This window comes from Xenia sp. Carnegie-2017, unplaced genomic scaffold (assembly GCF_021976095.1).
Source record: "Xenia sp. Carnegie-2017 unplaced genomic scaffold, XeniaSp_v1 HiC_scaffold_21, whole genome shotgun sequence".
NCBI lineage: Eukaryota > Metazoa > Cnidaria > Anthozoa > Malacalcyonacea > Xeniidae > Xenia > Xenia sp. Carnegie-2017.
In genome coordinates, this window is record NW_025813484.1 from 2,150,318 (window position 1) to 2,173,336 (window position 23,019).

Sequence of the window (23,019 nt, forward strand, 5' to 3'; positions counted from 1 at the left end):
CAAGAGTGAGGTGCTGGAAAAGCTCCGTGCAATTAAAAATGGGGATGGCGATATTTCAACCAGACAGTTTTATTCTTTTCAATTTGAAAAATATGATTTTCGGGGATGGACAGGTTAACAGTTCTTTCCTGATGCTTTTTCATCGTGAAAATATTTATCGTTTGTGTTCTGGAATCGAAATAAAGCTTATACGCGCTGCGTACCTATTTTACAGTTCCTCTTACGTCAACATGACAACATGGAACAATGCCTTCATCGAAAGGAAAGTCTGTGAAAATTAGTAAAACAAAACGTAATTTCAAGGGGAAAGAAGAGAATGATGGATTCGTTCTTCATCCTACAAGCAGCATGTTGCTTCAAAGAATGGTTGCAAAAAACCTAGATTCAAGTGGAAAGAAATCCAAAGAAAATATGAAGGATGACCTAAACGAGACCTCGCTTAGTGACGCAACAAATTCTAGTATGTGGCTATCCAAAACACGGGTAATATTTCCTTGCAGATGTATTAATAAGGGGAAATTACATTTCATATTTTACAACATGCCATTTTGTTAAACTTATGCAGTACAACTTGTATATTAGCTTCCGGTCGAGGAAATGTTTGATGAAAGTGACAGGACACTTGATAAGATCTTGACGAAAGAAGTTTCAAATAATGTTTTTGATTCTCTGACGTTGGATGAAGTGAAGAATCTACGATTGGTGTTTGGTGCCTTTGACTCTAATGCGAGTGGGTAAGTCTGTAGAACAAAACTATCCATTTTTCAGTGGGTAAATAATCATTAGTTTGCCAGCTTACAGGTTTTGATTCCACTGTGTGAATTCATTATTCATATCAATTTTCATTATTAATTTCTTTATAAATCCCTTATTTTACCAGTTAAACAACACAGAAAAATTTCCATAACTATAAATACGAAGGCCGCTTATACCACTATATTTGATATTCAAAGGATTAGCTTAGACATTTCTATTTATTACCAATTAATCCTACTACATTAAAACCAAGGGTGCCGGGTGACTATAGGATATTTCATTTGGTCATATATTTGGTTCTATGTTTGAAAGTCCACAATTTAACTGAGAATTGAACCAACATCTCTGTGTTATAAGAAAGCTTAAGACATTAAAAATCAAAATCGTATATGAGTGACAACTCTTGATTCTAAACTTGAAGGTCTATAAACGTGGATAATCTTGGAAGGCTTCTGAACTCCCTTGGTTTCAATATATCTAATGATTCCTTCAATAAAATCATTGGTAGGTGTTTTCTTAAAGCAGTATTTCAGTTTTTTAAAAGATTCACTCATTATTAATTGATCAGTTTTGAACCATTGCAGATGATTTGGATGAGCCAAATTCTAGGTAAGAATTCCTATTTTTTTCTTTTTAACCTCTTCAAATTATCTGCATGGCGAGATGGCAGAAACAGTTTACTATCAAACATGGGCTTGGGATGCTGTGGTTGTCTGAGTGTCCGAACACCCACAACTTTTGTAGTGAGGGTGTACGTTAAAGGAAGGACACCCACGATTTTTATAGTGAGGGTGTACCTTAAAGGAAGGACACCCACAAGCTTAGTAGTGAGGGTGTACCTTAAAGGAAGGACACCCACAATTTTTGTAGTGAGGGTGTACCTTAAAGGAAGGACACCCACAATTTTTGTAGTGAGGGTGTACCTTAAAGGAAGGACACCCACAATGTTGTACCTTAAAGGAAGAACACCCACAATTTTTGTAGTGAGGGTGTACCTTAAAGGAAGGACACCCACAAGCTTAGTAGTGAGGGTGTACCTTAAAGGAAGGACACCCACAATTTTCGTAGTGAGGGTGTACCTTAAAGGAAGGACACCCACAATTTTCGTAGTGAGGGTGTACCTTAAAGGAAGGACACCCACAATTTTTGTATTGAGGGTGTACCTTAAAGGAAGAACACCCACAATTTTTGTAGTGAGGGTGTACCTTAAAGGAAGGACACCCACAAGCTTAGTAGTGAGGGTGTACCTTAAAGGAAGGACACCCACAATTTTAGTAGTGAGGGTGTACCTTAAAGGAAGGACACCCACAATTTTAGTAGTGAGGGTGTACCTTAAAGGAAGGACACCCACAATTTTTGTAGTGAGGGTGTACCTTAAAGGAAGAACACCCACAATTTTGTAGTGAGGGTGTACCTTAAAGGAAGGACACCCACAATTTTGTAGTGAGGGTGTACCTTAAAGGAAGGACACCCACAATTTTTAGTGAGTGTACCTTAAAGGAAGGACACCCAAATTTTTAGTGAGGGTGTACCTTAAAGGAAGGACACCCACAATTTTTGTAGTGAGGGTGTACCTTAAAGGAAGGACACCCAAAATTTTTCTAGTGAGGATGTACCTTAAAGGAAGGACACCCAAAATTTTTGTAGTGAGGGTGTACCTTAAAGGAAGGACACCCACAAGTTTAGTAGTGAGGGTGTACCTTAAAGGAAGGAAACCCACAATTTAGCTTCTCACTTCAACGTTTATGATAAATGTACCAAATTTTCAAATTATTGAACGGGCATCTGGAACCAGGGAAATATTGAATGGATTGAATACTTTGCAAATGACATACAATATGGAACACCCACAACTTTTGGATGTAATGAAAAACAACAAATGGATTTACTAGGGTTCTTGTAATTGTTTGCTCGAAAACACATCAATGAACCGAATCTGATGATGACCATTGTTATGTGTCAAACACATCATGATTTACTTTTCACTTGAATCTGATGATGACCATTGTTAAATATGGAAAACCCACAATTTACTTTTCACTTGAATCTGATGATGACCATTGTTAAGCTGTCGTCAAAACACATCACATGATTTACTTTTCACTTGAATCTGATGATGACCATTGTTAAGGCTGTCGTCAAAACACATCACATGATTTACTTTTCACTTGAATCTGTTGATGACCATTGTTAAGGCTGTCGTCAAAACACATCACATGATTTACTTTTCACTTGAATCTGTTGATGACCATTGTTAAGGCTGTCGAGAGGTCAGTGAACACAAACACCATGAACAGCCCTATAAGACTACACTATCCAGGACAATGTATATCTACAAATATGTAACTGTTCTCCCGCTTTCAAACCATTATCTCCTGCTTTCAAACCATTCACTTTCCACGTCTTATTATAGAAAGGTATCTTTTAATGGTTTTCTGGACATTGTTATCTCATTGCAAGGAAGTGACAGAGATATTCATTCTGAGATAATGCAGGTAAATGTGTGATAATTTATCCTTTCACGATGTATTTATTTCTTCATGTAAAAGAATGCAAATGTTCTGTTTTTGTTCGTTTAGTGTTTTGAAAAAATTGACATTGGTAAGCTGAATTTATTTTTAGTGATTAAATTTCTTAATGTTCAAATCATCTAACATGACGTTATTCATACATTTTAGACAAAACGGGCAAAATCTCACTGGACAATTTGCGTCACGTGTGTCGTGAACACGATTTAAAGCTTGGTGATCAGGAACTAAGAGACATGTTGGAGGAAGCTGATCTCAATGGAGATGGAATGGTTGATGGAAACGAATTTGTACAGATGATGCAAAGAACAAACCTGTTCTCTTAAACAGGTATTAAAACACTTTGTAATTTTCTTAATCCACGCAAAATACTTCAAATTCCTTAATCCGTTTTTCATAATGCCGTAAAATTTTAATATAAACAAAACACTAGTCAGGTTCAGTAAAATGCAAATCAAAAGTGGAGTTCATGTTAAGTTTTTACAAATTCGTTTTAGTAATAATCTCATTTGGATTGTTTCCAAATCATTTTGTTTCCTGCAAATTTATACATAAATGGCTGTTACATCAATGTTGTATATGAAGAACTGCGGTCGTTAATTACCACGTCATTAGCTCTGCAAATAATACATTCACGAGGGCGAAAATTTAATTACCATGCGCAATGATTACACTTTTTGTTCGTCTTATTAAAAATATTGTATTTTTACGATATATTTAAGAAGTAAACACTGCAAGATTGAAGATTGAGGAAATTGATATAGACATATCAATAGTCTATGAAAACCAGCTTCAAGTTGTATTTATTTTATGTGAAGAGAAGCTATAATGTCGGGTTTAATCAATGTTCTTTGCTTAATCGCTTTGAAATAATGTTTGTAAAGACGAAAAATGTCATTATTGAAACTCTGACTATTGAAATGAGATGAAATGCATGCGATGTTTCAATTTATCAGTTCACGGGGAGGATTTTTGTATCATTGCGTTTAGTTTTGTTGGCAGAACTTCGTATTTCAGAATAATTATTAGGCATATATATGATATCTGATGGCGACTTAACCTTCGAAACATTGTCAACGTCGTAGCTATGTGCTTTTAACATGAAAGGCAACCTGCCTTCGCCCAGATTTCTACACGAATTCGATACGGTTGATACATTGGCATTGAGAAACATTTCGGAAAAACGAAGGCTTCGTCAGAAACTTGGACAGCTTGATAAGCAGTTGCACTATAATTTGGTGCGGATGGAGACGGAAATTTTATCTCTTCGTTTGGAGAACTGCGAGAAATCTTCAAATAAATTAACGGGAAAGACTTCCAGTTCTTCAAAAGTTGAAGAAATTCGTTCGAAAACCTTGAAAGTCCCCATCAGCAAATCGAAAACAAAGGGAAACGTTTCTCACAAAGCTACTCGGGATGACCATTTTAACGAAGTCTCCACTCAAGGAGAAGAATTCCATGCTAAAAATTCTCTCACACACTCTCAATTGTTACCAAACACCGTCCTTCCTAAGATCACGACGTCTGCGTCTTACGTGATAAGAAATCACGACGAATTAAACTTTAAAAACGCTGAATTGGAATTGTCGAGCAACAATACCTCTTTGGAAACGATTTCTGAACTTGATGAGAAAAAGATGCAGGCCGAGCAACGAATTTTGACTTCCCTTAAACGTCCATCATTCAAAGTGAGATTCTCAACAGGTAGTCGACCAGCAACTCCAATCAACAACAACCATCCTCTTCTATCACCAATCAGACAGCGTCGACTAGGCTCCAATGGTTATTTAAAACCGTTAGTAGGCGATAGTGATTATATTGGAAAACCTAACAGAACTTTGAGTGCGCTCGATGTGAGCAATTTGATGAGTGAACGTGTTGAATTATTTCATAACAAACTAAATCAAACTTTTCCGAAGTCGAAATTGCCAGGTTTTTTTGCTGGCACAGAGAAACCGGTCAGTTTGTCCGAAACTCCACCAACAAACATTAAAATATCAGTTACTTCAGAAAACGGCATTTCTCAACCGCTCCACGTTTCCAATCCTTGTTTAGAGCCAGTAAAACCTAGAAAAGCTGAGAAAAGTTATGATGGAACAAAATGAATAATTTTGATGACATTGTTCAAAGGCGGCTGGAAATTTTGAAAGAAGGCGTTTCAAAAATAGAGGATTTCGATAAAGTTCGTTATTTGCGTTTGAATAACAGTGATGACGACGCGGATGATATCAAAGACGTGTTTTCTAGTTTGCATAACAACTGAGTAGCGATAAAATATATCGATTTGTTTTAATGCTTGTCACATCCATGCAATATCATTTTTGTAAATGGAATACCTTTCCTACGTATATCTACTTTTGCATTCGATTTTTTTCCAAAATCAATAATCAATTATCATTTTGTGATTTATATTGATGTGCAAATATTGTACAAAGGAATTTTAGTCTTGCCTCTTGGCAATGGAATTTTTTTACTGCCGAAGCAAAATGTGTGATAAAGTCACTCGTATGCAATGAAAATATGTTCATATCAAGAACGGTGGTCTATTATTGGCCTCTTTTGAAAAGTTTCGCTACAAAAATAAAATACAAAAAGATCCGATGTGAACAGTTTCAGTTTTACTGAATCCTAAACACTGCTAGTTAACTATCTTTAAACAGCAACACGTTTCTTCGTTGCTGGATGCTGTTTGGACAAGTCTGTGATAAGAAAAGTACTTCATATGTACTATGTATGGTCTATACTGTGATAAGAAAAGTACTTCATATGTACTATGTATGGTCTATACTGTCATAAGAAAAGTACTTCATATGTACTATGTATGGTCTATACTGTCATAAGAAAAGTACTTCATACGGGGGAATTTGAATACTGCGATAATTTCTTGCACCCAATAGTAAACGTATAGTTAAAAACATTTCATACAATGTATAATAATCTTTATTATTAAATAAATTAGTTCGTGTCTTCCAAATCGTCGTCATTCGCTTAATTTACATAATTATTAATTTACTTATAATATCAATTTACATCTTCACTATGAGAAATCTCGTCTTTTCATAATACTGATTCACCAATGATTCAATTTTATTGAGCATTTCATGTTACATTCACCTATATTTAAAATTTTAACTATGATTTGCAAGGTGAATTATATAGGCAAAAATTAATTGTCTTCTGATAACTGTTCCAGCAGTCAATGATTTATTATATTTTTTTTACATTACATTAGGTAGCTGAGCTGGTTCATCACCGCATCCAACGTGATATCGGGCGCAGGTAGCACGCATTGCCATCGTTGCGTTATCTTCGCTGTTGTCGTGACACGAATACTTCCGATAAGTGACGTCAAAGTAGGATCAGGCTCGCATAGATTAATTCGCTCGAGCTTTAAACAACCGTTGAGAAGCCTACCGAAAAGTTGCCCATCAGAGTATGGATTTAAGGACAAAAAATTGATCAACGACAACGCTTTTAATTCAGGGCAATGTTGCACCAAGTTTGGGAATAAGAAACTCTCTGAAATCGACGCTTTTCCAAAAGCACCAAACTCGAGAATCTCCAATCGTGGTAAGCATTGTAAGAGCTCTGCCATTGCGTTACAATCGATGTGGGACGATTGATAGATTCCAAGACATTTGAGGCTGGGGCAACTTTTCAAGAAATCACGAAGAACATGTGGCGTGACGTTCATGCTCCAACGAATATCCAACATTTCGATGTTTTTGCTTGAACCGTAGCTGGTCATTGCAATGAGAACGCTGTCTGTTACTGCACGGCCGATACCACAGTATGAAAGATTAAGATAACGGAAACTCTTGATCTGTGTAAGAAGTCTGATCAAGCCTAAACCAATTGTTCGATGAATCAATGACATATTAAGAAGAAGTAAATGAAAAAGGTTGATAACATGACATAAATCTTCCAGGTTGGAGAAGTTGAATAATATACCCTATCCTATGTAATGTGGATTTCTTAATTTCTGAGCAACTCGAGGCTCAGTTTCTTACCTGTTCTTGTGAGATGTGTACAAGCTGATATATCTATTTCTTCCAAATTGGTTTGCGACCATAATCTTGAGTCGAAACAGTTGTCTCGTATTGGTGTGTAGCGTAGCAACAAAGTCGTCAGTTTGTTGCAACGTCTCAACAATTCTTCGAAACTTGTGCCATAAATATTCTTGCAACCGTTGAGACAAAATGATTCCAGTTTTGGACAGCACATTGCAATCGTTTGAACGTGCTCATCTTTCATCACTTCACAGTTGGTGCAATCTTCATAGAAAAAAAGCACAATACATATTCATATTTACACTAAGATGGTAGGTTACCAGGTGCTTATTGATGGGTGATCCCACGAGCGGGATAATATGATGATAACACATTAGAGTGAGAGTAAAATATTTAGTAATTTGTGAACAGGTTGGCTAACTGCAAAATTAAGTTTTGTGAATCGTTAACATATGTGTTCCATCTATGTTCACTTACCTAGTATTGTCAAATTCTGCATTTTCACGAACATTCTTGGAACAGGTCCTTTTGAAGAATGGCTACCGATTCCCAGATACTTGATCTCCGTAAAGTGTCTCGGTATTCTTTTTAGAAAAGCAAAATCTCCTCGTGCTGGTCGTAACTCCAGCAGTTCTAAGTTTGGAGGGAAACTCACTTCATCATTGCTTGTGTTTAACAGCTTTGAACCTTTTCCGAATACAACACTTTGTAGGTTTTTGCAACTCTTTGCTAATTGCCGCAACATTTTGCTGGATATCGCGCAATTTGATAAATTCAAATGCCTCAGAGATAGACCTAGTCTCGACTTCGCCATAAGTTGAAAAGACTTATCGTCCAAATTACGCGAAAGTTTTTCCAGGTTAACAGAACGCCATATGCTTGAATCATACGTTACTCGCTTCCATTTTCGACAAACTCTTGAAGCTCTTGCCAAATCTGTAATACTCAGATGCTTGAAAATCCGAAGTATTAAACTATCAGGTATTTCATTCATGGGGAAAAATGCAGATTTCTGCGGTCGCATAAAATATCTTTCCTTTGTAACGTACATGCACTTTCCTTTTGCCTGCAAAAAGAATCAAAACGCAAATTAAACGGCAATTGTTACGCCAAATGCTTTTGTCGCGTCAGCTGCACACGCAATTAAATTTTTGAAAAAATCACGCGTACATGTAAATTCGTAAATTCCTGAAGCGACTGTCCTGCATATATACGCTGGTACAATAGAAGCGTATTTTGTTTTGAGTTTTGTGTTATTCATAGAAGATTCCCCAGAAAAATACAGCCAAATATATTTCAAGGGTAATTATGTTTTATAAATAAAAGAACAGTTACTTTTTTACATAAAATGCGCTTATTAACGGAAAGGTTACAATCTCCGGTGTTCATGTCAGACTACGGCGGGGAAGATTAAAATGGCGGTTTCGAGAAACAAAACACGAAAGTCACAAAAAGATGCATGGGAGTGGATTAATAGCGTCCATCCAGATGAAATTGGTCTTGAACACTTGGAGAGAGCATATAGGATTCATTCCACCTGCAGTGATAAAAATACACATCGGTGAGTTGACGTACAGTGCTTGTTGATTGAGGGAATTAAAAGTAAAGTAAATATATACTGACTTTACAGCCATTTAGTCGTGGATCCAACTGTAATTGATCAACGTCTTGTATCTGATGTGTAGAAAATTTTTTAAAGTATCTGATATTTGAATCTTTGTAAATTAGTCGTGTGAAATATATGCTCATTTCTTGATTGGATTTGACGTCTTGTTTATCAATTATCGTTTATCAATACAACACGACGGCTTGAAGCGGAAGATTAACGATAAACGATTACTTATAACACGATGTAAAACAATCTCAAAATTTTATGCTATAATATTCATTTTATTTAGGTCAAATTGCAAATCCAATCCAAATTGTTTTAATTGTCTTGGGGAACGATTTTGGTTGAAGGAAATCAAAGGTAATATTCGAAGTTGGACTTATTTGAAAAAGGAGGATAAATAGAATAGGTAGCATATACAGTGTACCATTTTAACTCTTATATAAAACTGTTCTAGATGATACCTGGTGTAATGGCATTGTTGACCCACATGAGCATAGACGAGTTGAGGTATAAAGGCATAAATATTTTTCTTGTTTATTTAAATATTGCCACATCATAGCAATTGCACGAAGGAAATAATCATCAATAACCTTCATTGTAACAGTGCAAGCCTATTAATAAAGTGAAAATTAAGAAATACGGATTTGTAAGCAGGGGAAAGCTCTCTTGTAAGGATAATTAAAATGGTACTTTGTAGAGACAAAATCCATAAAGTTGTGTCACAGAGTGAAACTCTTCATTTCATTAGGTTTGCAAACAGATTTATATAGCTTGATCATGTCTACTTGTTTTTCTTTATTTCCATATAGGGAATGTTTGTTGGTCTGAAGAATTTAGGTGCAACATGCTACGTAAATACATTAGTGCAGCTGTGGTTTCACAATGAGGAATTCAGGTCCGCACTCTATTCTTGGATTCCTTTTGAATTCAATGTAGGATTGAGTCAAAGAGAAGATGACCAAGTCATTGCTATGGAAACCAATGGTATTTATTAAAAATATGGCTTTGATTAACTGCTTTCCACAAAATATCAAAAATAAGCCTATGTGCTACATTTGACTCTTTCATTAAAAAACCCGTTCTCATTAACACCCCACCAAGGTATATGTTAACTCAAGAAAAGATTTTTCTTGATTTTGAGTATAAAGTTAAGTCCTCCTGATATCATTTTAATATACCACTGATGTTATAGTAAAGATAATAACATCAGAGACTTAAATGATTCATTGATTAATTTTATCCATGAACTATACCAGATAAAACTGAAAGCACGCAGTTAAAATGCGATGTGAAAGTTGACATCAAAACAGAGAATAAAAAGTGTGATGATAATGAATGTGGTAAGAGAACCAGACGAAGTTTATCAGCCCTAAAATTACCGAAAAGAAAATCTATTTCATTAACATCCATTTCCCAGGAGCTACTGATATTGTGTGTCCTCCGATTCCTCTTTGCAAGCCATGGGAAAACAGTAAGAAACCGCAATCTTTCTGTCAGCATTTGCAGCTATTACTAGCGCAACTTCAGTACACTGCAAGGAGGTGAGTGATGTTAAGCAATGGTATTATATTGCTTCTTTTTGTTTTCACACATTGAATCTTTTTAGATTTGTTGATCCCGCGCCGTTTGTTGAGTCTTTGGGACTGAACACTGAGTTACAGCAGGTTGCTTCTATTAGGAATGCCATAACTAATTTTTTCTGATATCATTCTTTGGATTAGAACTAAAGTGTCACATTCTGTCAAAATGTGCTGTATTTTTTGTGTTTTGATCATTAAAAGAGTGCTTCAGTACGTATGTAAGCATTCATTTTGCCGTTATGTTGCTGTAGGACGCGCAAGAATTTTCCAAGCTGTTCATGTCTTTACTTGAAGATACTTTGTCACAACAAGTATGTTCTTCGAAAGCTAGTGTAGACGTGTAAAATAAAACATATTAAGCCGCTAACACTAGTGGTGTCGAACTTCGAAGGTTTTGTAACAATGTTATAACGAGAATGTGAGCGACTTTGAACGCAGCAAAAGTTCATGAGACTTTGTAACAAACTGAAACGAAATTTAGCCAACATAACAAGCATAAATATACCGCTTATTATCATGTTTGAAGATCATCATTTCGGGTGCTCCTCTCGTCTATAAACTATACTTCATTTTTGAAACAATACTGCCAATTAAGATTGATGCCCACTGAAATTCGTTTTCTTTGTATCTGTAGTATTGCTCACGAATTTTGTTGATTTTCCTCTATTATCTCTGCAGCCTAATCCGCTGGTTAGAAACATTGTTCAACAACAGTTTGGAGGATCTTATTCCTACATCACAAGGTATTCCTCCTCTATATTTCAATCAATTTTTATGCAATCGTAGCGTAAACGTTGTGCTACTATAGTCACCTTGTTGATGTCACTCGAGCCTGTCATACTTGAATTATGTTATTGCATATACCATTATGAAACTTTCCTAACTTTAAGTGATGTCAGAGAAATTCGCTTTTGATTTCTGCTCATAAGATACCGAAGAATCTGATGAGATCGGCATGTTTCCCCTTGTCTGACATGTATTTTATCGAAAATAATGTTTGCAGATGCTGCCAATGTGGTCGGCAGTCGCAGAGGAGCTCGAGATTTTACGAACTTGATTTGAACATCCAGGGAAACACAAATTTAGCGCAATGCATACGTGAATTTCTCAAGGTAGCTATGTACATCTGTAGGTAGCTATGTACATCTGTAGGTAGTTATGTACATCTGTCATATGAAAGTTGTAGTTTGTGATCCAAGTAGTGTCTTGCTTGATGTTTAAAGGAGGCATGGAGCATCTTGTCGTGGCTTGAAAAGTTTAAAAGCGCGCATGATGAGCAGCATAAATTTGTTTTATCTTCATTTCAATTTATCTTGCTGGCACTAAAACGCTTTTGAAATGCATCTAAATACTACCGCTGAGCAAGTGTTATACACGTGCCGTCCAGCACGCTCATTTCTTTAATTTTCCTCATTATTGCTAAAATTGAGACTGAGTACATTTGTTGGGGCATGGCCTTCATTCTCCCTTCATTACCGTGTTGCTATTTTATTTTAAGGAAGAGAATCTAGATGGCGATAATCAATATTATTGCAGTCACTGCATGAATAAACAAGATGCCACGAGATACATTAAATTACAAGAACTCCTCCAGTTCTCAACCTTCAACTGTTACGATTCGTTTATGATCGGTGTGTCTTTTTTTCTTTTTATTTAGTTTTGCACAAATTCACAAGATAATTTAATGACATTTATAGGAAGTCTGGATGTAAGAAGAAATTAAATACTGTAATTTGGTTCCCCGAAGTTCTCGACATGAAAGAATACGTTGATGCAAAGATTGAAGGTAGGTACTAAATAGAAATAATATTCCCCCTTTTCAAATGTTTCCAATTTTTGTAGTTTATGCTATCGTTTTTGTTTAGGCCGTGTATACGATCTAACCGCTGTCCTTATTCATCGCGGTCTCAGCGCATACTCAGGTCACTACATTGCCCATATAAAGGATAAAAAGGTTAGAAGAAATTTAAATGCTTATCTGGCTTATGCAGTATGATGCAGTCATGATATATGAGTTGACATCTATGCAAACATTACTTTTTTGGTATAGTCCTGAGAAGGACTGTTTTTGTTGTTGTTAACTGACGTTTCGACAACCTTAGCGGTAGTCATCTTCAGAGTCAAAGATGACTTTGAAGATGACTGTGAAGATGACTACCGCTAAGTTTGTCGAAACGTCAGTCAACAACAACAAAAACAGTCGTCAGGACTATACCAACCTGGACGATCTACATTTACAAACATGTAGCGATACTCCCGGGTTCAAACCATTTACTTTAGTACTTTTTTGTTAACTGTTACCCTTATTTGACTCGTACAATTACTGATAAGCTGTATATTGTGCTTCAGTTTAAAAGCATCTCTTTTATACTTTTAAATGTTCACTATCACATTGCTTACTTCAAATTTTGGGGGATGTAGCCTTAAAGCTATACAATCGGTTCATTAGTTTTAATCACCTATTGCTCAAAGTGAATTTACATCATACAAAGCTGTCACTCGTGGGTATATTTGTACAACATTGATCGCCAATCAATTTCTATTTTCATGCAACGTTTAACTTCTTTGTAATTTTGTTAAATAGAGCGGAGACTGGTATCGCTTCAACGATGAATTGACGGAAAAAATGAAAGGAAGGTCGCTAAATTTGGACTCCGAGGAAGACCTACATGGTAATTTTGACTTGGAATAATTATTGATTTATGATTTATGTTAAAATGAAAAACATACACGCGGTTTCGTTTGAAGGGTTGAAAAATGACAACTTGGAAATTGAATGCTGCAATGTATAGAAATTTATTTTCACTTTGACAAAAGTTGTCTGTTATGTTGCAGTTTTGTCATCGTGTTCGCATAAGTCATTGTTCACTTTCAGACACAATTAACGGTTGCGTGAATGCGAAAAAACCGAAATTGTCAAAAGCAGGATCGTCTTCTAAAGATGCGTACATGCTGGTCTATCGTCAACGTGGCGAAGGTAAATTATTACATACTCGTCTAGTTATGAAAACATCGCAAATCGCAAAAGTTTTTTCCACATTTGGTTTGCCGGCTTAAAATCCCTTTCAAACTGACCAATTAAAGAAAAAGCTAACTACAAATAACATCATCAGCTCGTCAAAGACACTATATATTGTACCTTGAATATTTAGTTTACCAGATGATGTAAGAGTAGGAATATGTTTTATTATATATTTTATAGTTTGTCCAATTGCTAATGCTTGATTCATGTTTCATTTCAATCACGTGTCGTTGTAGAGAAGCAAGCCATTGCACAAGAACCTCCCGCTGATATACAAATGCTTGTCGCTGAGGACAACAGCAAGATTGAGGAATGGATCAAGGATGTCAAAGATATACGAGTAAAAAATGGCTATTTTTACATTTTTGATTTGAGGAGTGTGATGTCTTAAAATCTCTTCTATTTAGGATCGAAGGATTTGCTTTGGAAAAAGTAAACAAGCGGAAGTTCAAAATGTTTTAAAGATGTTACCTGTAAAAGAAGGTTAGCTTTGAATTTGTTGTCATTTTTAGTGCAAAGTTTTCATGGAAATTTCATAGTATTGTGAGTAGGGGCGAAAATTCAAAGTTGGCAAACGATGTAAACTCTTTGGCCGACAATCTGTTTTCAAACAGACTTGAATTATCATTTGCTCTTTTAGTGTTTGTCTTCTAATCTCTGAAAGAAACTTTGCACTATCCTTGGGTCACAAGTGATTATTAAATGTTATCATTGTAAAAACTCTAAAGTCTTGAACTCTATTCCAACATTAAATGATGCAAGGGAAGCAGATAATCCTTGTTTACCTGGAAGCCCATTGATGATTTGCTCATAATACGTGAAATAGTAAACGAGAGAGTTAAATCATAAGAAATGTATAAAACGTTTTTGAAGTTGGCTTCAATTATAAGTAAAAAAGGACAGAGGTTGTTTGAAACAATGCTATCTTTTGACATATATCGCTGGATTATACTTGTAGAACTCTTGTTAACAAAGGACAAATTTTTAAAACAAAAAATCCCGCTTTCTGTCCATGCTTCCCGATACCCCGAGATAGCTATGTTAATCAAGGGAACCAGATAATCCTTGTGTGCCATGAAGCCTATGGATGGTTTGCTCTTGATACATGAGAAACAGTAAATGAGAGAGTTAAATCAGAAAGATATAAACCAATGAAAATTGTATAAAACATGTTTTAGGTTGTCTTAAATAATAAATATCTGAAAAAGAGACAGTGCACTGAAGAAGAAGTTAATTGAAACAGCATTGTTTGGTTTATTTTATGAACATTGGTTTATTTTGTGAACAAAAGATAAAATTCCAAAGCAAAAAAACCCGTTTTCGGGCCATGCTTCCCGATACCTTCTGATATGTTAGGCACTAGAACGCCGCATGTTAACGTTTCGGTAGGAGATTTCGGCCCCTCCACGCTATCCTACTTGGGAGATGCCAATAGCAAGCTTCCGCCCATCAGACCCTGAGATCACCTGCGATAGGCTTTGCTCAGGGTACGCAGGGAGAGTGCGGTCGCCACCGAAGTGTGGGCCCCTAAGCCACTGCATACTATATCGCACCCAGCTTCCACTGCTAGTTGACATCTACTACATGAAGTTTTAGCTTTATATATATATACACAAATTCAAAGGCTTACGAAAGTTGTGGTATGAACGACATCGTTACTGCGCATGCCCAGATGATTTCTTTGATAATTTGCGACTAAGTGAGTTAATTACCACAAATGTAGTGCAAGTACGTATAGTTAGGCGTAGCCATGACTATGAACAATTGGTTTAGTTGACTGCGCATGCTCTAGCGCATACGCATATGGTTTCTCTATTAAATTGCGACTAATCGAGCTATTTACTCCAAAATTGGTGCTAGTAGATCCAGTTGGTCGTTGTCTTGACTATGAACTCGAACAATTGCTCAAGCGGACTGCGCATGCGCAGATTATTTTTCTATTTAATTGTTACTAAGCATGCTATTTACTTCAAAATCGGTGCTAGTAGATGCAGTTGGTCGTTGCCATGTTTGTGAACTTAAAAACATTGTCAAGTCCGACTGCGCATGCTCGAGCAGACTGCGCATGCGCAGATAGTTTCTCTAGCAAATAACGAATGTGAGCAATTTTCTCCAAAATTTGGGCTATTAGATCCAATTGGGTGTTGCCATAATCACAAAACTAAGACAGTTGGTATGGTCAACTGTCATGCTCAGGTGATTTCCTAACAATTGCTAAAACTATAAACGGTTTTTCACTAATAGTTTATGTCGGAGTGAGGTAGTCAATCTCAGAGCTTTACTAGGAGATTCAATTGATTGGTATGAACTTGTGAACTGAAACGATTGAAAAAGCGTAAGCGTGCTCGAGCGGACTGCGCATGCGTGGATAATTACTCTCATAATTTATCGCTAAACAAGCTATTTACTTGGAAAGTAGTCCAAGAAGATTCAGTTGGTCGTTGCCCTGACTCCAAAAACAAACACAGTAGATTCTGTTGTTGGCATGCATAGCTATGAACTCAAACAAATGCTCAAGTCGACTGTGCATGCTCAGATGATTTTTCTAATAATTTTGATCAATGAATGTAGTAGCTCCAAGAGCCGTGCATAGATATCCATTTGATTTTGAAATGCTACCATGATAAATTGTCAAAGGAATTTCATTGGAGAAATTCATTTTTTTCCGAATAGGGGAAAAGAATTATGATTGGATATCTAGCGATTGGTTGAGGACATGGCTTTCAAATGATCAAAAACAACAACTGGGTTGTATCGATAACAATTCACTTCTTTGTCAACATGGCAAGTACGTAATAAATTCTTAATAGTTTTCAACCTTCTTTTCAAATTGTACTGCATGTCTCTTTATGATTCTAGTTATCGTTTGTGATGTTTGTTATGACTAGCGACATTTTCGTCCATTCAAAGTGAAAACAGATTCGTTCTTTTTCTTGTGTTAACTGTAAATATTTATGCGTATATTTTATCTGAATATTATATTTTGCAGATTACATCCAGACAAAGTGCTTTGTGCAAAAAGAATTTCTACAAATGCGGTGAGAGCCAATCAGTTAAACCGAAACTTAATGCTTTTGACTTTGTGTTGAATCGACGCTAGTGAAAAAAATTTTATTAATTTTAGGCATCCTTTCTTTTCAAAGCTCATAACGGATCTCCTAGATTAAACAGGTTCAAATATTTCATTCCTATGTATGGTTGTGTAAACGTTTTCTATGATGATGCATCTATAAAGATGACACACACATGCAACTCGTGACGTATGATTTTGTTCCGTTCAGTGATTCCTTTTGTTTGAAATGTGTGCGAGAACGATGTCGAAGTTTGCAATTCTCATCACGCATGTGCAAAGATCAAAAGTTCTTTGGGAAGGCTCTCAAGGCGGCTTGTGAAGAGTAAGTATAGATACGTGTTTTATTTACGTTTATCACTTTGAAAAAATAATTGATGTATATATTATAGACGTGGGTTTTGGGTAAGTCGAAAATCCCTACAAAAATGGAAAGTTTTAGCTCAAAATTGTAACGGAAACTTAACCACAAGTGACTTAACTCGACCACACGATATGTCGACGAGTGACTTACGAACGCCTGCAGAAGAAACCGAAATGAAATTGACGACAGGTTTTGATGCATGTAAAAGATCACAAGCTAGCACTTACGATGGTAATTCCACGGTGGCTGATATGGATACGGAATGTAAAAGTGGGGTATCTCGATTAGACGTGGGATCAAGTGGGGTATCTCGATTAGACGTGGGATCAAGTGGGGTATCTCGATTAGACGGGGATCAGGGAGATGCAAAGATAGGGAAAAGTTCAATGAAGATATTTTATGCGAGCACGGTAATGACGACAAGTCGAAAAATTTTCAAGATTCTCTTCAAAAAAATTCAAAGAGGTTTCATTTTAGGTAATCTATCCACTTTAACGGCTTCAAGGCGACTCGTGAGCGAGGAAGTATGGGAGAGACTTCGCTTTTATTTTTCGAATTCGCCAGAGTTCAGTTGGGACCAAACCGTCTGCAGTATTTGTAGTGTAAGAATGTAAATGCGTGTTTTATTTTCTTCAAACATATATGTGTGTTTTCGAGCATTAGTTTCACAAGGGCTCAATTTTCATTAGTTTCACAAGGGTTCAATTTTCATTAGTTTCACAAGCGTTCAATTTTCATTAGTTTCACAAGGGTTCAATTTTCATTAGTTTCACAAGGGTTCAGTTTTCATTAGTTTCACAAGCGTTCAATTTTCATTAGTTTCACAAGGGTTCAATTTTCATTAGTTTCACAAGGGTTCAATTTTCATTAGTTTCACAAGCGTTCAATTTTCATTAGTTTCACAAGGGTTCAATTTTCATTAGTTTCACAAGGGTTCAATTTTCATTAGTTTCACAAGGGTTCAATTTTCATTAGTTTCACAAGGTTTTAATTTTCATTAGTTTCACGAGCGTTCAATTTTCATTAGTTTCACAAGGGTTCAATTTTCATTAGTTTCACAAGCGTTCAATTTTCATTAGTTTCACAAAGGTTCAATTTTCATTAGTTTCACAAGGGTTCAATTTTCATTAGTTTCACAAGCGTTCAATTTTCATTAGTTTCACAAGGGTTCAATTTTCATTAGTTTCACAAGGGTTCAATTTTCATTAGTTTCACAAGGGTTCAATTTTCATTAGTTTCACAAGCGTTCAATTTTCATTAGTTTCACAAGCGTTCAATTTTCATTAGTTTCACAAGGGTTCAATTTTCATTAGTTTCAAAGGGTTTAATCTGAATTCAAGAGCCTGCAAGGCAATATTTCATTTGCTATAACACAAATTTTTCCCACACGTAAACGTCCTGAAATGTGAAGCTCGTTGATTGAAAACATTTTCATCTTTTAGTATCGTGATAAAGAGGTAGAAAAGAGATTGGAAGATCTTAAGCAGTTGGCTTCACAGCAAAGATCTCTCTTGGGAGATTTGTTTAACGAAAAAGAGAGACCAGATTTTAAGGCGAAGGTTAGATGGTAGTCTTTAAACTATTCATTTAGGTTGATTTAATAAACTGTTTGACATACTAGAATGATCTACATCCACAAACATGCAACTTTATATATTGATATGAATCAACCACGAATTTTGTGTTCTTACAATAGAATTTACTATGGAAATACGACCTCGTTTTCTTTTCGATAATAGGAATCTGTTACTGCGTTTGCTTTGTCGAGGAATTTTTATGATAATTGGAAGAGATTTATTCGGTGAGTTGGACAACCCACTCTCTAATACTGAAGTCTTTTCTTCTCTACGATTATTCTGAAAACTATTACCGTGTTTCTTGACATTAGATTATTGCATGTGGATTTACATTATTGCATGTGGATTTACACAAATTCACTCGTGAACAATTGTGCTTGTTGTTATTTCGAGTACTTAGAAATCCTTGATTTTTTTAAAAAATGTATTGATAGTTGCCCTAGAGTTGTCGGCTATTTGTCTTTGTCTAGATCAATGTCGTCACGTCGTGTTCGTCCCTCGTGTATCACGAACAAAATCTTAATGTGTCCTCACGAAAGATTTCTCTATCATCCACAATGTAATGATGTCGATGGTGCGTCTTCTGCGTAAGTTGATCATTTATTGTCCTCCATTTTTCATGTAAATATACTCATCCTTCCCGTTGCAGCAATTTGTATTTTAAATTGCTGTAATCTAGTTCGAAATGAAGACAAAGTTTCGTTTATTCTTTTCACTCCAGGCCTCTCCCATAAATAAGCACGACTACCTAAACAAAGTAAAACTTTTTCAACTGGGCTTCTTGAACTTTTGCAATTTAAATTACCGACGGTTTTCTTCAATGGGCTTGTTTAGTAAATGAAATAAATGAAAACTTAGCTAAGACGTTGTTACTCTACTTGTTTCAGACTTGTTTATCTCTGGACTGTTGAATGGGAAGTTTTGAGTCAGGCATTTGGTTATGATATTGAGATTAAACTCGTTCAAAATATATTTGAAGGTCAATCTTTGTACACCATCACTCCAGGTATGCTTTAGCTGTTGTGTACAGTCAGTGTCTACAAGACCCTCCCTGATCTTTTAAAAACTTGCTTTTTGAAAAATTACGTTTGCCGCGAAGATGGTGAATGAAGCTAGACTGTATTTTGTGCGTGTTGTAGACTGTTGTGCGGAATGCAACGCGTCGTTGATTGCGGAGAATTCCTGCGATAATGAAGTGTATGAATATGCCAAAATTTACGTGAGGAAGATAACAAAAGATCACAGTGAGGAGGATATTCAAAATATTCTCGAGGTAAGCCAACGAGATTTGATGGTAGCTCGGATAGCGAAGTAATTTTGTAAAAGTTAGTTTGTTAGTGTAAAGATTTTTTGTACAAATCTTATCATGTGATTGTTCACGAAACTTCTGTTCAGCGAAAAGAGATTTATTAAATCTTTGGCAAAGCGAGAGCTGGCACATAGTTGATTCAGTGCGCATGCTTGTTGACTGTCGAATTTCTTATTGTGTTATCAGTCAATTATCAATACTTTGAAACATACATAAAACAACTCTTCTTTTTTAAGACTTCGAGGAAGCAATATGTTGTGTGCCCTATAGACAGCCATTGTTGCTTTTGTATTTGTTTCAGAAAACAACAGCAAACTCGCTTAGAGAAAATGCGCTGTAAAAATTGTCGAGTTTTCGTATGGCTGTACACAAGGGCACTGCGTTAATCACATTAATGTAACAGTTGTATGTAAACTTTCACAGAATCACAATCCAATAGAGAATAATCATGAAGATTGCGAGCAGATTCCCAGTTCATATCAGGTTTGATTTTTGAAATTTTGCTTTCTATATATTTAGGAAAGAAAAAAGGTGATTAAAAAAGACTATTTTTTTGAAAGGAAACATATTACTTTTGTCATCGTTTATCTAAATATCTTATTCACGTGATAAGTCGTTCACTAAAAACGTGTTTTGGGATCATCGTGTATCTAAATATCTTATTCACGTGATAAGTCGTTCACTAAAAACGTGTTTTAGGAAAGACTATTGAACATTTTTGCGTAATTACAAGATTTTTACCCTTCATCGATTTGCACATAGTTGATTCGTTGGTTTTCAAGATAGTATGTTGAGAATCTTCAGGAGAAAATTGAAAACGGCATGGGTTGATAGTCAGATTACTGCTGTACATGTTTGCTTTCAAAACTTCAGGCATTAAATTGTTGAATTGTGAAACATTTAACTTTCCTTATCAGAATGGAAATACGTCGTCGAAAGATTACCGGAGACGGAGCTCAAGGTATACGTCAGTATACGTCGGTATACGTCGCGAGAAGCGACGGGATAGTAAGGGATAAGGTTGTCATCTTTACTGTATTGTTATGTATCCGGCATTCTTATTTCCCTCAGACATCGTAAGCAACGTGGTGAAGTTATGATTATGGTTGATTCATCAGAAACTGTACGTGATGTTAAACTGGAGTTAATGAAACAATTTTCCGCGATGCCTTTGGATCAACATCTCAGCATGAATGGAAGAATGCTGGAGGATGATATGACCTTAGGTGTAGCTGGAGTGAGACCAGGGAGTATCCTATTATTAAAGGTAAGGAATTTGGATTTTAAGATGTGTGTATAATGTAGGGGCATTTTTTCATCTTATTTAGAGAATTAGTCATGCGCGGTTTTTGATAAAGATCATGCTGATTTTGTTTGGCAACCTTGCAGTGTTGTTGCGTGTAGAGCAATAAGCAAGAGATGGCTATGCAGTATTGTTGCGTGTAGAGCAATAAGCAAGAGATGGCTATGCAGTATTGTTGCGTGTAGAGCAATAGGCAAGAGATGGCTATGCAGTATTGTTGCGTGTAGAGCAATAAGCAAGAGATGGCTATGCAGTTGCGTGTAGAGCAATAGGCAAGAGATGGCTATGCAGTATTGTTGCGTAGAGCAATAAGAGATGGCTATGCAGTATTGTTGTGTAGAGCAATAGGCAAGAGATGGCTATGCAGTATTGTTGAGCAATAGGCAAGAGGAGATAAGCATAGTAGAATAGAGCAAGATGGCAAGAGAGTTAGTTGGTGCAGAGAGCAATAAGCAAGAGATGGCTATGCAGCATTGTTGCGTAGAGCAATAAGCAAGAGATGGCTATGCAGTATTGTTGCGTGTAGAGCAATAAGCAAGAGATGGCTATGCAGTATTGTTGCGTGTAGAGCAATAAACAAGAGATGGCTATGCAGTATTGTTGCGTGTAGAGCAATAAGCAAGAGATGGCTATGCAGTATTGTTGCGTGTAGAGCAATAAGCAAGAGATGGCTATGCAGTGTTGTTGCGTGTAGAGCAATAAGCAAGAGATGGCTATGCAGTATTGTTGCGTGTAGAGCAATAAGCAAAAGATGGCTATGCAGTATTGTTGCGTGTAGAGCAATAAGCAAGAGATGAATGCATCATGACTACATTCACCTTTTTGGGCTGTCTTATTTTGAACATAACTTTTGATTTATATTGGTATATAATTGAGGCTTGCCTCTGCCATGCGTAACTCAGTCATAGACATTGCACTGTGAATGAAGAAAATTGCTTCTATGTAAACTATGCACAACAAGACCACAACTGATAATTTAGACTATAGCGTGTGATGGGAATTTAGCACTGTCCTTGCATCACCATTGTTTCCTCTTCTCCATTTTGTTTTCGACGTATTTTTCTGCAAATTTTCACATTACTTATTCAAATTTTTCACGAATATCGAGGTGAAAATTTAGTCTAGCCTTTGTGTTCTTGTGTTCTTGCCTTTAGACAGCTATATTATTGCATGCATTGTTGGCTCACTTTGTAGTTTATGTTCATTACTGAGTAATCGTTGTTTTACTGCATTCTAGGTTGATGAACCAGAGGAAGGAAGAGCGCAGGAGGAAATTGCACGAGGTATCAGTTTTTGTAGCCGCAGCGATAAGCAACATACTGCAGAACTGCTATCATTTCTTTCGAGATCTGTTGTTACACGAATAGCGGCTTAATTAACACTAAATTGTGATGTTTTTTTATCGTGTTCTACGTATTGTATGTATGATGTATGTCATAGTCTGCAAATTATTTTTTAGTGTCAAGAGAACCTGAACAAGGTTTCAAAGGTAATTTGTTTAAAATAGGAGATACTGCATTGCTTCGTTCCTTTTTTAAATGATTAACTTGGGAGGGAGGTGTTGGTGGTAGAGTCCGATTTGATCTTTATTTAACTTTGTTGACTTTTTCGTAGGGACAAGCTTGTTGAATCAACAGCTGGCAATTTAGTGGTGTTTCCATTTCAAACCTAATTTCATCTATGATGATGAAAAAATAATGCATATAATGGATTAACTGTATTAATAGGATTAATATATTATATAATGGTTAACACACTGCAATTTCTAATAATCAAGACGCTGAAATGTGTGTATATTGTTGTAGTTAGTTCGTGCGCTGTACGGTATTTATTCATTGTATGATAATGCTTCATCGAGAATTATTAATTGTTGAATTTATCAATTAAG

General features: G+C 36.1%; 3 protein-coding genes across 3 annotated transcripts; 2 read left to right on the top strand and 1 right to left on the bottom strand.

The window, feature by feature from the left end:
- The first annotated feature begins 37 nt into the window (after positions 1 to 37).
- Positions 38 to 7,743, top strand: LOC124444392 (caltractin-like). Its single transcript, XM_046995002.1, has 8 exons — positions 38 to 483; positions 583 to 734; positions 1,178 to 1,260; positions 1,341 to 1,365; positions 3,170 to 3,251; positions 3,336 to 3,357; positions 3,435 to 3,614; positions 6,517 to 7,743. Exons 1-7 carry the CDS (start codon positions 247 to 249, stop codon positions 3,608 to 3,610), a joined length of 777 nt encoding a protein of 258 aa, XP_046850958.1. The 5' UTR covers positions 38 to 246; the 3' UTR covers positions 3,611 to 3,614; positions 6,517 to 7,743.
- On the bottom strand, positions 6,508 to 8,288 carry LOC124444505 (F-box/LRR-repeat protein 2-like). Its single transcript, XM_046995130.1, has 3 exons — positions 7,772 to 8,288; positions 7,295 to 7,558; positions 6,508 to 7,130 (listed from the first exon to the last, which is right to left on the bottom strand). The coding sequence occupies exons 1-3, from the start codon at positions 8,286 to 8,288 to the stop codon at positions 6,508 to 6,510; spliced, it is 1,404 nt and encodes a 467-aa protein (XP_046851086.1).
- On the top strand, positions 7,973 to 23,014 carry LOC124444393 (ubiquitin carboxyl-terminal hydrolase 48-like). The gene is given in 36 exon segments (XM_046995003.1): positions 7,973 to 8,855; positions 9,193 to 9,263; positions 9,361 to 9,413; positions 9,716 to 9,890; positions 10,163 to 10,246; positions 10,324 to 10,447; positions 10,513 to 10,570; positions 10,738 to 10,797; positions 11,165 to 11,229; positions 11,490 to 11,598; positions 11,985 to 12,069; positions 12,072 to 12,117; positions 12,184 to 12,272; positions 12,352 to 12,440; positions 13,071 to 13,158; positions 13,362 to 13,463; positions 13,745 to 13,848; positions 13,916 to 13,991; positions 16,182 to 16,296; positions 16,498 to 16,546; positions 16,633 to 16,679; positions 16,790 to 16,903; positions 16,971 to 17,325; positions 17,328 to 17,352; positions 17,420 to 17,544; positions 18,385 to 18,501; positions 18,682 to 18,743; positions 18,990 to 19,106; positions 19,407 to 19,525; positions 19,659 to 19,792; positions 20,252 to 20,311; positions 20,746 to 20,789; positions 20,900 to 21,095; positions 22,369 to 22,414; positions 22,591 to 22,620; positions 22,746 to 23,014. Coding segments are annotated over 36 exon segments (3,414 nt in total). The 5' UTR covers positions 7,973 to 8,709; the 3' UTR covers positions 22,781 to 23,014.
- The last annotated feature ends 5 nt before the right edge of the window (positions 23,015 to 23,019 follow it).

Bases quoted from the DNA above. Each gene is read 5' to 3' on its own strand.
- LOC124444392 (XM_046995002.1), top strand. From the start codon at position 247: ATGCCTTCATCGAAAGGAAAGTCTGTGAAAATTAGTAAAACAAAACGT. The intron at 735-1,177 runs GTAAGTCTGTAG...CTAAACTTGAAG, and splicing joins TTTGACTCTAATGCGAGTGG to GTCTATAAACGTGGATAATC. The intron at 1,261-1,340 runs GTAGGTGTTTTC...GAACCATTGCAG, and splicing joins TTCCTTCAATAAAATCATTG to ATGATTTGGATGAGCCAAAT.
- LOC124444505 (XM_046995130.1), bottom strand. From the start codon at position 8,288: ATGAATGAAATACCTGATAGTTTAATACTTCGGATTTTCAAGCATCTG. The intron at 7,559-7,771 runs GTAAGTGAACAT...TTTTCTATGAAG, and splicing joins GCAGAATTTGACAATACTAG to ATTGCACCAACTGTGAAGTG. The intron at 7,131-7,294 runs GTAAGAAACTGA...CAATTGGTTTAG, and splicing joins TACACATCTCACAAGAACAG to GCTTGATCAGACTTCTTACA.